At 44.1% G+C, this 16,799-nt stretch overlaps 1 protein-coding gene across 3 annotated transcripts in view; it reads right to left on the reverse strand.

Annotated features, from left to right (window-relative positions):
• The window catches only part of FAM98B (family with sequence similarity 98 member B), a 47,019-nt gene extending 34,392 nt beyond the window's left edge, over nt 1-12,627 (reverse strand). For 2 of the 3 annotated variants that reach the window (XM_073348852.1, XM_073348854.2), the window contains exons 1-4: nt 12,515-12,627; nt 10,120-10,268; nt 7,477-7,611; nt 5,740-5,918 (exon numbers count right to left, since the gene is read on the reverse strand). In XM_073348852.1, the coding sequence (XP_073204953.1) occupies nt 5,740-5,918; nt 7,477-7,611; nt 10,120-10,268; nt 12,515-12,579 (528 nt within the window). In that variant the 5' untranslated portion in view covers nt 12,580-12,627. The remainder of the gene's footprint in view (nt 1-5,739; nt 5,919-7,476; nt 7,612-10,119; nt 10,269-12,514) is intronic. The other variant, XM_073348853.1, reaches the window with a different exon arrangement.
• Between the last annotated feature and the right edge of the window lie 4,172 nt (nt 12,628-16,799).

The following is a 16,799-nucleotide window of genomic DNA, read 5'->3' on the forward strand; positions in this document are numbered from 1 at the left end:
TTTCAGTTCAGACTACAGGGCTTGTAGCAGCCTGCCTAACTACAAGATGAAATTGCTTATCCTGCATGCTCTTGCCTAGCCACCTCAGACAACCTCCCTTTTATGGCAGAATTATGAAATAATGTTTATTTGACATTAAATACTGCTCCATTTTATATATTTTTTAGCATATAGACCAAATGTAAATTTTAAAAGTGCTTATATTGATCTGCTGAAAAAACATGACAGGGACTAGTCAAGGGACATATAGAATTACACTTGATAATCAATTAGGAAGATGATTAATTTTATCTTCACATAATACCCATTGCTAAATTGAGTATTACTAGTGTGAAAGGGTTTTTCAAAGGCCTTTTCAGCTAAATTAGAATCTAGGATTCCTCTTTGAATTTTACAGTAAAACCAGCAGACGCAGTGCAGTTGTTAATGCTAAGTGAACCTGAATCAACTTCTAGTGAAGTGGTCTTTTAATGCTGTTGTATAAGTTTTCATCATGGCACACAAAAGTACATAGGAATGTTTAGTACTAGCAGCTGTGTGTGTACTAAACATTCAAAGTAATCAGTCTGAGCTGAAAATGTAGGTTTAAAATTATTTGCTTGAAAAAATTTCTTTTGTTGTCTCTTATAACTTTGACAACATGATTTAAGCAATCACACTAGGGATATGCCTGCACTGAAATTAGATACCATGGCTGGTCCATGCCAGTTGACTCAGGCTCACAGGGCAGTTTAATTGCAGTGTGGACGTTTAGACTCGGGTTCTGGGACCCTCCCACCTCATAAGCCCGAACCTGAACATTTGCACTGCAATTAAACAATCCCCGAGCCAAGCCCCACAAGCCCGAGTCAGCTGGCACAGGCCAGCCGCGGGTTTTTAAATCACTGTGTAGACATACTGTATGTGAGGTTTTTTTTAAATTTACAGAGGTCTGCTGGCTGGGCTACTTGCCCATAAATCTTATTGATCTTGAGAACTGGAGAGAAAACAGTTGATTAAAAAGAGATGGCAAATAAGTAGGGCTGTCGATTAATTGCAGTTACCTCACGGGTTTAACTCAAAAAAATTAATCGTGATCAATCAGTTTAAATCACACTTTTCAACAACAGAATACCAACTGAAATTTATTAAACAGTTTTGGATTTTTTCTACATTTTCAAATGTACTGCTTTTAATTACAACACAGAATACAAAGTGTACAGTGCTCACTTTATATTATTTATTACAAATATTTGCACTGTAAAAATTTTTAAAGAATAAATTTTTCAATTCACCTCATACAAGTACTATAGGGCAATCTCTCTCCTGAAAGTGCAATTTACAAATGTAGATTTTTTTTTGTTACATAACTGCACTCAAAAACAAAACGTAAAACTTTAGACTACAAATCCACTCAGTCCTACTCCTTTTTCAGCCAAACGCTAAGACAAACAAGTTTGTTTACATTTTCAGGAGATAATGTTGCCGGCTTCTTATTTACAACGTCACCTGAAAGTGAGAACAGGCATACACATGACACCTTTGTAGCCCGCATTGCAAGGCATTTTTGTGCCAGATATGCTGAAGATTCATATGTCACTTCACGCTTCAGCCACTATTCTAGAGGACATGCTTTCAAGCTGACAACACTCATTAAAAATAAAAAAAAAAAGTGTGTTAAATAAGTTTGTGACTCAACTCCTTGGGGGAGAATTGTATGTCTCCCTGTAGGGAGCCAGGGTGGTTTCCCTCCGAACCAGACAGTAAAGAGCCACCCTCTCAGCCTGAGTGGGCGGGGCCAGATCAAGCTTACGCCAATCCCCGGAAGGGGAGGGGTGGGACAGGAAGTACAAAGGGCGGGGCCCTTTGCCCAGTGAGGGCAGCACCAGGGAAGGAGACAGACACAGGCTGCTCCCTCATGATCCTGCTGCCAACCCAGGAGGAACCTGACCAGGAGGAAGGCCTGTGGCGACCAGGACTGCCAGCCACTGAGTACCCGGAGGACCTGGAGGGGCCTGGCTGTAGCCCAGGCCAGCATCAGTCCAACACAGAGAAGGAGCTGGAGCTGCCAGCAGCGGAATACCCGGACGAGCTGGAGGGACCGGAGAGACCCGCTTGAGAGACTGGGTAGGAACTAGCCCAGGGGCAGAACTGCACCGTGTGGTGGGTGTATTTGGTCAGCGGGGCGCGGATGGCCCCCTGCTGACCAAGCAGCAGGACCTTCGCCTCCCGCCACTGTCAGAGCTCTGGGCTGGAACGCAGTGGAGTTGGGTGGGCCTGCGTTCCCCTACCCCGGCCAACCTGCCTTGGGTAGCAAAACTGCACGCTACCAACCCATACCAGCGCTCCCCTGCCTGAGGGGCGCGCTGCAGACTCGTGCCGGCGCTCCCCTGCCAGCACACCTTTCCCACTAATTCCCCAGTGCCCGAAAGGTGTGACTAAGGCCTGCCAGTGGGACCATAGCTCTCCATCGTCCCCTATGGGCTTGGAGGACCGACTGAAACCTGTCACACTCCCCATATATTTCATGTTATGGTAGTCTCAGATGATGACCCAGCACATGTTCGTTTTAAGAACACTTTCACTCCAGATTTGGCAAAATGCAAAGAAGGTACCAATGTAGATTTCTAAAGATAGCTACAGCACTTCACCTAGGTTTAAGAATCTGAAGCGCCTTCCAAAATCTCAGAGGGATGAGGTGTAGCACATGCTTTCAGAAGTCTTAAAAGAACAACACACTGCAGCGGAAACTACGGAAGACAAACCACAAAAAAAGAAAACCAACCTTCTGCTGGTGGCATCTGACTCAGATGATGAAAATGCATCAGCGTGTACTGCTTTGGATCATTATCAAGCAGAACCCATCATCAGTATGGAAGCATGTCCTCTGGAATTGTGGTTGAAGCATGAAGGGACATATGAATCTTTAGTGCATCTGGCACGTAAGTATCTTGTGATGCCAGCTACAACAGTGCCATGCAAACTCACTTTCAGGTGACATTGTAAACAAGCAGTGGGCAGCATTATCTCCTGCAAATGTAAACAAACTTGTCTGTCTGATCGATTGGCTGAACAAGAAGTAGGACTGAGTGGACTTGTAGAATTATGTACAAAAAATAACTGCATTCACAAATAAAACAGTGTAAAACTTTAATGATAAAGAGATTGCACTGCAGTACTTGTATCAGGTGAATTAAATACTATTTCTTTTGTTTCTTTTTTACAATGCAAACATTTGTAATAAAATATAAAGTGAGCACTGTACACTTTGTATTCTGTGTTGTAATTGAAATCAATATATTTGAAAATATGGAAAACATCCAAAAATATTTAAATAAATGGTATTCTATTATTAACAGTGCGATTAATTGCAATTAATGTTTTCAATCACTTGACAGCCCTACAAGTAAGCCTAATTAGGCTACTGTGTCTGTTATTCGCAAAGATTTTGAAAAATGGGTCAATATCTTGATTTACTTATGTAATCTAGCCTGTTGTACAGCCACGTCCTTGAAAACAATAGAAAAGTTACATGGCTGAAAGAATACTTTGATTTGTGGGATTCAGGGATTTAAAATGCAAGGCGTTACCAGTCTCACCATACTAATACAATATCTTTTGCATTTGCAGCATTTGAGACCAATACTGGCAGCCGAAATAAAAGCATACATCCTTCTGAAATAATAATTCCCATTTTACAATAAGACAATCATGACAGTCTGGGAAATGCGTCTATGTGAAATCTGTGAATTTGGGTTGATTCTATGAAATTGCTCTATCACTGAACAAGTCATTTGTTACCTGTGCTAGTGTCACATATCTCAGGGCTCAGGAACAAGAGAGTCATTAAAACTGAATAGCCTTCCCTTCAAATGGGAGCACTTTAAAACAATGGGATGTCTGCAGTCTAGGGGAAAGCCAGTTCTACCCAGGTTGTCTAGAGAGCAGTGGTTCTCAAAGCCGATCCGCTGCTTCTTCAGGGAAAGCCCCTGGCGGACCAGACTGGTTTGTTTACCTGCCGCATCCACAGGTTCAGGCGATTGCGGTTCCCAGTGGCTGCAGTTCGCCGCTCCAGGCCAATGGGGGCCGCAGGAAGCGGTGTGGGCCAAGGGACGTGCTGGCCGCCCTTCCCGCATCCCCCATTGGCCTGGAGCGGCGAACTGTGGCCACTGGGAGCCGCGATCGGCCGAACCTGCGGACACGGCAGGTAAACAAACCGGTCCAGCCCGCCAGGGGCTTTCCCTGAACAAGCGGCGGACCGGCTTTGAGAACCACTGCTCTAGAGGAGAAGGGGTTGATCAGTTGAAAATCCACAGCAGAAAAGAAGGAACAAAGAATCATAGACTTTAAGGTCAGAAGGGACCATTATGATAGTCTAGTCTGACCTCCTGCACAATGCAGGCCACAGAATCTAACCCACCCACTCCTGTAACAAACCCCTAACGTATGTCTGAACTATTGAAGTCCTCAAATCATGTTTTTTTTTAAAGACTTCAAGGTGCACAGAATCATCCAGCAAGTGACCCGTGCCCCACGCTTCAGAGGAAGGCGAAAACCCCCCAGGGCCTCTGTCAATCTGCCCTGGAGGAAAATTCCTTAACGACCCCAAATATGGCAATCAGCTAAACCCTGAGCATGTGGGCAAGACTCACCAGCCAGACACCCAAGAAAGAACTCTCTGTAGTAACTCAGATCCCACCCAGCAACGCATCCAGGGGAGGCAATGGTCTTGGGAGAGCAGAGTGCTTGGAGCATTGTAGACAATGCTCAGAGGGAGGGGAAAAACATGGTGTTAGAACTTCCTTTTCTTTTTTTTAAATACAGACTCTAGGTAACAAAGGTTCTTTGAAGAGGGAGAACCTTTAAACCACTGGTTCTGAACAAGGTAAAGGGAGGTTGTTGCAGTAGTGAGAGGAGATTCTCCTGGACCCCATTTTCCCATCTCAAGCTTCTTTTCCTGATCAGGGAAAGGACCTGGGACCCCAGAAGGAACTCACCGAAAGCCAAACAACACTCAAGAGTGGAGAGGACTCTGAGGGATGGAAATGCATACTGGTGTTCCTTTTAACACTTAATCATTTTAAATTATTTTTTAAAAATGATATAAGAAACTAAAGCCTATTCTATATTCTACAGCACAGAAGTCAATTTAGAATCAAACAAGTTAGAACTTGGTGGGGTAAAGTCTCAAACGGTTTTCCTTAAGTTGTTTGGTGAAGTGGCTAACTTAGGTTAGTCAGGCTCTTTCAGGCAATTCCACAATTCACAGAATGGCATTCACGAAGTAAGTACTTGTAAATATTTTCAAACCAAGAAATAAAAGTGGAGGTTTGATATGATCATCTTCGCATAAACACACATACATACATATTTGGATCACTACTTATTCAAATAAATTTTGCACAACCAGTTATGTGCACCTAACATAAAAACTTTCCCCCTTTACTACTTAAAATGACTTGCATTGCGTATCAGGAAAATTAGTACACTACTTCACCTTGTCCCACAAAGCTATAGACTGAAAAGTCTACATCACCAGGTACAAAGCACATCTCATTGTGAGTGCAGCACACGTATTTAACATAGTAATGGAAATGGGTTAGTGTAAAACAGTTACATATAGTTTAGAGAGTGTTAAACTATTTTCAAAACCAGAATACCTTTGTGCTAGTTGGACAGGACTTTAATGAACTAGAAGGTTGGGTCTCACACTTAAGTCATATAGTAAAAGAATATTTAAAAAGATTAAAAATTCTGTACCTTTGACTCCACATTGCTTAACAAGAGAGGAATGTCAGAAGATGATGACTTTGATAGGCCCAGCGCGTCACAGAGAGTTTGTACTTCCTGATAGATTTCGTTATTCTTTTCCAAATGAGAACTTTTAAGTTGCTTGCTGTGCAATATTTGTAAAGCTTGAAGCTCTGTACTTAAAAATACTAGAGAGAAAAAGTGTTATAATAGCATCTTTAAGACATCTTGAATATTTTTGTGCCGGTATTCTCATAGTAAATAAAACGTACTGTAATACAAACGTATCAGAAAAGAAGTAGGCAGAATGAAAAATGTCAATGAGCTACTACTTTATACAAACGTATTAGAGTTATAAGCATGTAACTGATTGGTACTCAGTTTTTTGGGAAGAGGCCTACTTCCTTCCTGACAAAGACCACCAATATAATTCTGTTTTTCTCTAATATGGGATTTTCTTATACATTTTTCAGATTCATCAAAAAAGAGTTATATTTCCTCTAAAAACCCTCAAAATATTGCCCTTATATGTGGAACTGGCAATGCCACCTATTAAGATTGCCTAACATGTCATATTACACAACCCCGTTTTCAGTTGTTTATAAAACTTTGCCAAACTTTAATCGGCTGGGCTGAAATTTTTCAAGGTGGCTTCAAAAGTCATGAAAGGTCACAACTGAGGTTGCCTATGTGATGTCATTAAAGACTGTATCATAATCTATACAGCATGAATTAAGGTTGACAGACAAGCTAATTTCTAGCATTTCCTAACTTTTGAGCACTTGACTTTGCAACCTCAGGCCTGGTCTACACTTAAGTTACAAGTTAAGTCATAGTCTGATCCTCTATATCCAACCAGTTGAAGCCCAGTGATATGTGTGTGGAGGGGAAGCTTGCAGTGCCAGTGTCCTTGTCCAGACAGTCCCTTGGGTTCCTTACCCCAATGTATCTCCCTGTCCCAGAGGTCCAGTTCTCGTCCCCTTTACATTTGAGTCAGGCAGTTTCTTCCTCCACGCTACCTAGGTGCCAGCAGGGAGGTCACTGAGAGCACAGGTGAGACAGACTCCTTTCTCTCAGTTCCACTGCCATACCTAACTCGAAGCAGCTGTTACAGGGAAGAAGCTGGACTTTCCCTGGATCTCCAGGGTGGAGCATGTGCAGTTATTCTGTTGGGATGGCACAGGTACTTTCTGGTGACACACAGGAACTGTGAATGGCTGCAGCATGCTCAGTGCTGATGGAATCTCCAGAGATCTTAGCTACTTTAATCTCAGCTAAAGCACTCACATGCAGATGCACAGGCAACATTTATGCTGGTATTTTCTAACTTTTGCATGCTTGACTTTGAAAAGTTAATGATCTTTTAACATGGTTTTTGGTGTGTAATATAATTAGCAGCCAGAAAACAGCGTATTCTGACACTCAGAATGGGGGAGGTGGAGCATCACTGATGTTAAAAAACTAGTATTTTCTATGCCACTTGAACCCTGAAGTCTACTGGGTGTTCTTAATTACTGCACAAAACTCCCATTGAGTTATACTTATAGATCAAGGGCTACAGAACATAACTGTGAAGACAAATATGAGGCAAAAGAAATATCAACACTGAAGACAGTGGAAGATAAGCAACCAAAAACGTGAAACAAACTATGATGTTAGAGAAGATAAATATGCAAAAGATTAAAGAAGACAAAGAGCTTACAAAAAGTAAATATTATTGCAAGAGTGAAAATTGTTGCAACTTACACAGGAGTTTAAGACAATCCTCTTTCTTTTTTAACCTGTCCTTAATGTCTCCAGACACAAGTGTTGAATACGGACAAGCCATTTCTTTTAAAAAACCACTAATCTCAAGCTGGAAACTCTCTACATCTTCCCCACCTTAAGAAAATAAGAAAAAAAATCCACTACAAAATTCAGCAGTTTTTTTTTTATTTTAAACTCAAATTTGTTATTAAGAAAAATTAATTATAATTACAAGTTTAAACATAACATATTAGTTTATGACCAATTCAATAGGACTTTATCTTAAATTAAAAACGGAGTCCTATGCATAAATAAGCAAGAATTTTAAATTAGAAGAAACCATAACACCTTCATATTTCAAAACCAGAAGACAATACTATAATGATCCCCCAACGCAAGGAACCAACGCAATCAGTTGAAGTGGACTAGTAGTTTACATCGAGTGTAAGGTGAGTGGGATAGGCTTTATTTTCCCTTCAAACCATAACATGGGTGTCATTTTTATATCAAAAATCATAGATCATAGTTAAGGCCCTGCCAAATTCACGGTCCATTTCACGGTCATAGGGTTTTTAAAATAGTAAATTTCATGATTTCAACTATTTAAATCTGAAATTTCACAGTGTTGTAATTGTAGGGGTCCTGACCCCAAAAGGAGTTATGGCGGGGAGATCGCAATACTGCTACTCTTACTTCTGCACTGCTACTGGCAGCAGTGCTGCCTTCAGAGCTGGGGAGCTGGAGAGTGGCAGCTGGGAGCCCAGCTCTGAAGGCAGAGCCACTGCCAACAGCAGCGCAGAAGAAAGGGTGGCATGGTATAGTATTGCCACCCTTACTTCTGCACCACTGCTGCCGGGTCGCTGCCTTCAGTGCTGGGCACCTGGCCAACTGCCACTACTCTCCGGCCACCCAGCTCTGAAGGCAGTGCAGAAGTAAGGGTGGCAATACCGCAACCCCCCTAAAATAATTTTGTGACTCCCCTGCAACTCTCTTTTGGGTCAGAAATCCCAATTTGAGAAATGCTGGGCCTCCCCCATGAAATCTAATCTTTTGTGTGCTTTTACCCTATACTATACAGATTTCACAGGGGGAGACCAGATTTCACAGTCTGTGACGCGTTTTTTGTGGCTGTGAATTTGGTAGGGCACTAATCGTAGTAATAGGATGAAATTTAATAGTGCAAAGTGGAAGGTCATGCAATTAGGAACGAACAACAGAAATTTTTCCTATAAACTGGGGATTTAATTGGAAGTGACAGAGGACGAGAAAGACCGAGGTCTACTGATTGATCACAGGACCAAAGAAGGGCTACTAGCATGATCGGAGGAATGGAAAGCCAACCTTATGATAGGAGATTCAAAGAGCTTTGCTTGTTCAGCCTAACCCAGTGGTTTTCAACCTGTGGTCCGCAGACCTCAGGGGGTCCGCAGACTCTAAAATTTCCAAAGGGGTCTGCATCTCCATTTGAAATTTTTTAGGGGTCTGAAAATGCAAAAAAGGTTGAAAACCACTAGCCTAATCAAAAGAAGGCTGACTTTCTCTATAAATACATGTATTTAATGATTTTTTCTAACAAATGGACATATACTGGCCATCAATAAATTTAGGCTTGAAATTAGGTAAAGGTTTCTAATCATCAGAGGAGTTAAGTTCTGGAACACCCTTCCAAGGGGGGTAGTGGAGGTAAAAAAACCTAACTGACTTCAAGGCTGAGCTTGATAAGTTTATGGAGGGTAGTATGAGAAAAGGAGTACTTGTGGCACTTTAGAGACTAACAAATTTGAGCATAAGCTTTCGTGAGCTACAGCTCACTTCATCGGATGCACCTGCCTACAATGGCATATAGACAATCTGCGACTGCTAGTAGCAAATATCTCCAACAGTCCATGGGACACTAAATGGGGAGGGCTCTGACTTATTACAGGAAATTCTTTCCCAGCTGGCTGGCTGGTGGGTTTTGCCCACATGCTTGGGGTGTAACGGACCACCTTACTTGGTGTCAGAAAGGAATTTTCCCCAGGTCACACTGGTAGAGAACCCAGGGGTTTTCACCTTCCTCTGCAGCACGGGGCATGTATCACTTGCATGTTTAAACTAGCATAAATGGTGGATGCTCTATAATGGAGGAGTCTCATGATTTGAAGACTTCAGTAACTCAGGCAGTGATTACAGGTCTATTACAGGAGTGGGCAGAAGAGGTCAGTGGCCTGCAACGTGCAGAAGGTCATACTAGATGATCATGATGGTCCCTTCTGGCATTAATGTCTATGAGTCTACCTCGTGGGATGTTTTCACATAAAGAAGTTATGGAGGGAAAACTTAACTAAATGAGGTACGTACATATTGCTTTACCATTTCAATCACAAAAATATAAAGTCTACAATCATTTGTAGGTTGTATGTGAATGTCTTTTTATAGTAAGATTTAAGAAAATTTTAAACAATTAAAAACAGAACACACCAACACATGAGTTTTACCCTTGGGTTTGTTCTTTACTACAACTATCTTACTCCTAAGCATCAATACTGTTTCTTTGACTAAGATTAAAAGGTTATTATTAAGCAAAATATAAATTATAAAAAATAAACAGTCTTAACCACTACATTATTTCAATAAATTAAAGTTCAAATTTTGTGGAAATACCAGCTGTTGAAGTGATGCTTTCTTCCAGGTCACACACTGATTTTATTTCAGAACTTAACCAAACACAAAGCTCAGAAAAGTCTGGTGAAGATAATCCATTTTCTACTGCTTTGCTAAGTGCTTCCTCCCCTAACAGGGGACCTTCATACCTGAACAGGGGGGAAAAAAAATTTGACAAATACAGCACCTGGATTTTAAATTTATTTTCATGTAAAATTGTTTCGCAGTTAGAAACTGGATTAATCCATTACAATTTTTTGAATCACTAAATTCATAATTCACATCTCTTACAAATTTTCCTAAATGTTAAATATTGTAAAAGAAATTATGCTGCACTAGTGTTGATCTTCTGACAATGCAGAAAGTATGCATGTGTTTAAATATCACAGATATGTAAAACCACTTAGACGTATTTATACTTTTATTTAAGATTTGGACTATGCTGAAGAGATTATAAATCAGGACACAATTTAAATGGACTTAGTCAATTTAAAAAAAATTGTAAAGAAAACTGTTTTACCTATTACTTCAAATTACTAGCAATGAAATAATTTGAAAATCAAATGTACTTCTCATTATTTATGCCCTGTTTACTTTTTGCATTTCCCTGAGTTTGGACAATGAAAATAAATGAAATCTCTTTCATTTTGCTCATAATATATTTCACTTTCAGGTTCCTGGTGCTGCAACCTTTGGGGTTCAGGTACTATAGGGAAATGTTTAAAAACAGTTCTCATTGCAATTTTTAAAATTACACTGTAAACTCATCCTTATTTTCATTTCTTCAAATCATTATCTCTAGCAGAGTTCAAAGAAGCTAGGCTTTTTCAGGATTGGCACATTCTATTGTTGTGGGATTCTGTTTTGACGAATTTCTGTACCAAGTAAAAGGCCCTGCTACATAGATTTCTCCTTTACTTCTTGCTTGGTCTCCTAATAGCATATAGGTGCTCAGACACCACATATATAGAACCTATATAGAACAGAAGAAATATCTTCATTGCCTTTTCATAATCTCATGCAAGCTAACAATGTTGGTCATTGTTTCTAGCTTTACAGACACAGAGTGTTAGTGTAACTCTTCCATGAGATGTGCATCTGAGATCTCTATTTCATGATTACACTTGAGGGAGAAATAAATATATATAGTTTTCACTATCCTAATATGGTCAAACCCATCAAATGATTAACTCTAAATAGGAGTCAAATAGGTAGTAAAAGGTAAAGAAAGTCTTGCTTTTCCATAGAATATGATCTAAATCTATTTTCTATTAAACATCCAAGATCTTACCAATTTATGTGATTGTATTCTTGATAGTCACTTTATCACAAAAGGGTTATTTTGAAATCTTAAGGCCCAATTCTGAGAAGTGCACTGTATGTGCCTCTATGGAGCCCCACTGACTTCAATAGGGCTCCTCTTGGGTCCAAGTTTCCACCCACACGGAGCAACTTGCAGGATGGGTACCCTATACTCAGAACTATTCCCAACAAATGGAATGCAGTAGGACTTACTTTAAGGAAGACAAAGTTGAATGAATACATTGGAGAAAAACACACATCCACTACTTGTACCATTTAGCATTTATTGATTTCTAGTCTTCCAATAGTCATTTTGTGGAATCCTTTATCATGAGATAGATACATATATATAGTTTATTTTATTCCCACAGAAGTGTCACATGCTAGAGCACACTAGCCCTCTTCCCCTTTCAAAATAAGATTCTGACAGGGTAAGCACAACACACAGATGAATTACCCAGATCTCCCAGGTTAACACACACGCACTATGGTTGACGAAGTCCCTGCACCCATCCCTCAAGCCTGTGTGCCCACTTCTCCCATACCCATCCCCACACCTTCCCCCCCCTCCCCGCGGCCCCCTCCAGAGGATCGGTCCTTCCCAGGCCGGACCACAGCACCCCGACCCCCTTCTCACCCACCCTGCTGGGGGGGGGGGAAAGAGGGGGCACGCACAACTCTTTAAATCAACACAGACCGCTGGCCCCCCAGGATCCCCTTGGGGATGCTCCTTCCGCCGCAGTTTCCCCTTCTTCCCACTCTCGCTCCCCCCCTCCCCTCAGGTCCCAGCTGGGGGCCATTTCTCGGTGCCAGAGACACGCCGGGGCTGCCGCCCCCGTGTCGCTCCGAGTCCCGCCGGAGCAGCCCCAGTCGCAGGCGGACAGCGCCGGGGGAGGCCGAGCTGCTCACAAGGCTTCAGGGGCTGAAGCGAGGGACTGTGGCGCAGAGGATCCAGTGCGGGCTGCTGAAGTGGGGCAGCGGGGAGCGACTGTTACCCCGCCTCCCCTGCAAACGCGGCCCACGGAGCCTCTGCACAACGGGAACGGCGGACAGGCCCGGCGGACAGGCCCGGCGGCCGCCCCCCCCCACTCACCCCAAAGCCTCCAGCGCGTCTAGAACGTCGCTCTCCATTTTCAGCTCCTGCTCGCGCGCCCTCATGCTGCCGGCGCGGCCCCGCCGCCCCCAGACTCCGCCCCGTCCGGCTCCCGGCTTCACACAGGCCCCGCCCCGCACGGCCTCGGCTTCCCTCCTCCCGCCCACACAGGCCCCGCCCCTGCACGGCCTCGGCTTCCCTCCTCCCGCCCACACAGGCCCCGCCCCTGCACGGCCTCGGCTTCCCTCCTCCCGCCCACACAGGCCCCGCCCCGCACGGCCTCGGCTTTCCCCACACAGGCCCCGCCCCGCCTCGCTTCGGGTTCCCCCTCCCCCTCACACAGGCCCCGCCCCGCACGGCGCCGGGTGTCCGCCGCTCCCTCACACAGGCCCGGCCGCCCGTCTGGGGACGCTGGGCGCTGCTGGCCGACAGCGAGCGAGCCAGGCCCGGCACCTTCTCCACACAGGCCTCCCGTTGCGGGGACGCGCTGAAAGGGGGAGCTTCAAACGTTACTGACCAGATAGGCACAGAGAGTCCGAGGCGCTTCCTGAAATGCTCAGGACAGAGCCAGGGCCCCTCCGACCCCCCATCTCCATACAGGGCCCGAGGAAACTGGTCGGCAGTTTGGGGCAGGAAGTGGGGTGTCCTGGCGGCATGGGGGGAAGCCTCACTCTGCCCCAGCCCCAGCCTTCCCCAGGCTGCCTCCCAGAGGCACGGGAGGCTGGAGTATCCCTGATTGGCTTCTGCAGGAAGCTTTCTAGCTCAGAGCAGGGTGACTGAGGTGGATGTTAAGGATAAAGGAGGCCAGAGTTTACACGTGCATTTTAAAAACAAATTATTTTTCATGTCTTCCCACCTCTGCCCCACAGCACTGACCTGGTCTCTGATCTCCCTCCATAGACTGCCCCAGTCAGTCTTCCCTGACACGTGGGCACTCATCAGGACTTCTTCTGGTACTCAGTAATGAGAATAGGAGGACTTGTGGCACCTTAGAGACTAACCAATTTATTTGAGCATGAGCTTTCGTGAGCTACAGCTCACTTCATCGGATGCATACCGTGGAAACTCCTTTTCTTTTTGCGAATACAGACTAACACGGCTGTTACTCTGAAACCTGTCAGTAATGAGAATGTGGCCTAAGAAACCCTTAATGGCAGCGGGCAAGAAGGCTACCGGTATATCTTGATTCTGTTATGTACATCCTGGTTCACCAAAGAATGTCAAGTGAGGTCTTAAATGAAAGCTGGGGGTCACACTGATAATTAATAGCATTGTGAAATGTATGTACAGATACTGTGTAAGGAGTTACATGTATATACTGAAAATATGGTTTTAAAGTCTGTGTCAAGGAATTAGTTACGAGCAGAGGTGAAAAACAGGTTTTCCTCTAAAGACAGGAGATAAGGAATGTCTGTCTCTGTAGGGATGTAAATGAAGCACTGTACGCCAACAATGAATTCCCATTTACATACAAATGTTCATAAAGAGATGTAAAGTCAACTGAAAAGCAGCACACAGAAAAAATAAGCCATAGGTGGTTATCCTGGCTCTGAGTACAGACAATTAACTCTGGGGGGGGGGGGGGTACATGTAGAAGGCAAAGCAGACACCACCCTCATCCTGCACCTTGGAAGTAAACGAACACCATATTTGCATTCATGAAAACAGGATCACAGCCAGCCTTGGCTGAAAACACTGCAGAAGACTTTGGGTGAGATAAAGTTTCTTTAGGCAGGAAATTAACCCGTTAGTTAAGTTTACTCTCTAGAAAAGCATTTTATAATTTTCTATGTAATTATTTGTTTCCTAACTCACTCTCACTTATCTTGAAGCTTTGGTAATAAATTTATTCTTGTTTTCACTATAAATATATCTAAGTGCTGTGATATTAAGCAAAATGCTGCTCCTGAGCTGAATCTTACAAGCTGACGTGTATATTGTTCCTTTGGAGACAGCAGACCTGGCATTTCTGTAAGTGTTGAGTGAATAAAGGACTGAACACTACAGGAGACTCAGGGACTAGGATGGACATATTGTTAACCTGCAAGGCAAAGTAAGGCCTGGCATAGCCCCCAGAGGAGAGTGCTTAAGCGGCTGACAAGCTGGTGGTGTTAGGGAGCTGACACCCAGTTAAGCACAAGCATGACTCCCTTTTGCTGGTGGCAGGGAGTAACAAGGTGACTCACAGTCCTGGGTACCCCAAGAACCTTTAAAGTGAGCAAACCTCTACTCCTGTACTGACCTCAATACAGCTGAGGGGTGTGCAGGGCTGCCAAGTGTTATGCACTTGGAGGGAAGGCTTTGAGCCGGGCCAATTGGTTCGAGCCAGCAGCCTTATAAAAAAGCAGCCAGTTGCAAACCGAATGAGCAGTGAACTGAGGACAGGCAAACAGAGGGAGTTTGCTTGGGAGTTCCCACAGAGGTTTTTTTTTTTTTCTTTTGCCTTTCAGGCTTATGCGAGCAGTAAATACAACATCTGAAGAGGCTCTTAGAAGGAAGACATTATGGATAGTGAGCAATCAGCTGTTCTGACCTGCACAGGATGTGCCATGTTTGTCTTTCTCCCAGAGGATAGAAGCGACTTCATCTGTACGAAGTGCAAGCTGGTCTCCATATTGGAAGAGAAGGTTAAAGGACTAGAGACCCAAGTATCAACTGTGCATTGCATCAGAGAAAATGAAGATTTTCTGGACAGAAGTCAGCATTTGGTACTGCAGGCACAGCATGCTGAAGAATCTGAGAGGGCAGTGCAGAACAGGGAAGAAAATTGGCAGCATGTGACCTCCAGAAGAAGAAAGAGGAGAACCCATGTACCCTCAATGCAGATAGAGGTAAGAAACTGTTTTCAGGCTCTCTGCACAGATACTACGGTGGAGAATGGTTTGAAATAGTCATCTGAGAGAAGGGATCAGAAGGAGACCCCATCGACCGGAAGGCATGGAATACATTGTCCTAGGGATGGGGGTTCCACGACCACCACTCCCAAAAGGAGGGGACGGGTGGTGGTGGTCGGGGATTCCCTCCTAAGGGTAACGGAGTCATCCGTCTGATGTCCAGACCAGGAAACTCGAGATGTGTGTTGCTTGCCTGGAGCTAGAATTCAGGATGTGATGGAGTGTCTGCCGAGACTGATCAAGCCTTCAGACTACTACCCCTGCCTACTTCTCCACGTGTATTAGCAGGTGTATTAGCAACAAGAAGGTGGTCAGGGAAAGTGTGGGACTCTTACTGAATGGGGGAGGCAACCAAGTGACAGATGATGTGGAAAAAGCTGAAGTACTCAATGCTTTTTTTGCCTTGGTCTTCACAGACAAGGTCAGCTCCCAGACTGCTGCACTGGGTAGCACAGTATGGGGAGGAGGTGAAAGAACAGATTAAGGACTATTTAGAAACGCTGGACATGCACAAGTCAATGGGTCCGGATCTAATGCATCCGAGGGTGCTGAGGGAGTTGGCTGATGTGATTGCAGAGCCATTGGCCATTATCTTTGAAAACTCATGGTGATCAGGGGAGGTCCCAGACAATTGGAAAAAGGCAAATATAGTGCCCATCTTTTTAAAAGGGAAGAAGGAGAATCCGGGGAACTATAGACCGGTCAGCCTCACCTCTGTCCCTGGAAAAATCATGGAGCAGGTCCTCCAGGGATCCATTTTGAAGCACTTGGAGGAGAGGAAGGTGATCAGGGACAGTCAACATGGATTCACCAAGGGCAAGTCATGCCTGACCAACCTGATTGCCTTCTATGATAAGATAACTGGCTCTGTGGATATGGGGAAAGCGGTGAACGTGATATACCTTGACTTTAGCAAAGCTTTTGATACGGTCTCCCACAGTATTCTTGCCAGCAAGTTAAAGAAGTATGGATTGGATGAATGGACTATAAGGTGGATAGAAAGCTGGCTAGATCGTCAGGCTCAATGGACAGTGATCAACGGCTCGATATCTAGTTGGCAGCTGGTATCAAGCAGAGTGCCCCAGGGGTCTGTCTGGGGGCCAGTTTTGTTCAACATCTTCATTAATGATCTGGATGATGGGATGGATTGCACCGTCAGCAAGTTCACGGATGGCACTAAGCTAGGGGGAGAGGATAGGGTCCAGAGTGACCTAGAAAAATTGGAGGATTGGGCCAAAAGAAATCTGATGAGGTTCAACAAGGACAAGTGCAGAGTCCTGAACTTAGGATGGAAGAATCCCATGCACTGCTACAGGCTGGGGACCGACTAGCTAAGTGGCAGTTCTGCAGAAAAGGACCTGGGCATTACAGTGGACGAGAAGCTGGATATG

The sequence above is a fragment of the Lepidochelys kempii genome, chromosome 6, assembly GCF_965140285.1.
Source record: "Lepidochelys kempii isolate rLepKem1 chromosome 6, rLepKem1.hap1, whole genome shotgun sequence".
Classification (NCBI taxonomy): domain Eukaryota; kingdom Metazoa; phylum Chordata; order Testudines; family Cheloniidae; genus Lepidochelys; species Lepidochelys kempii.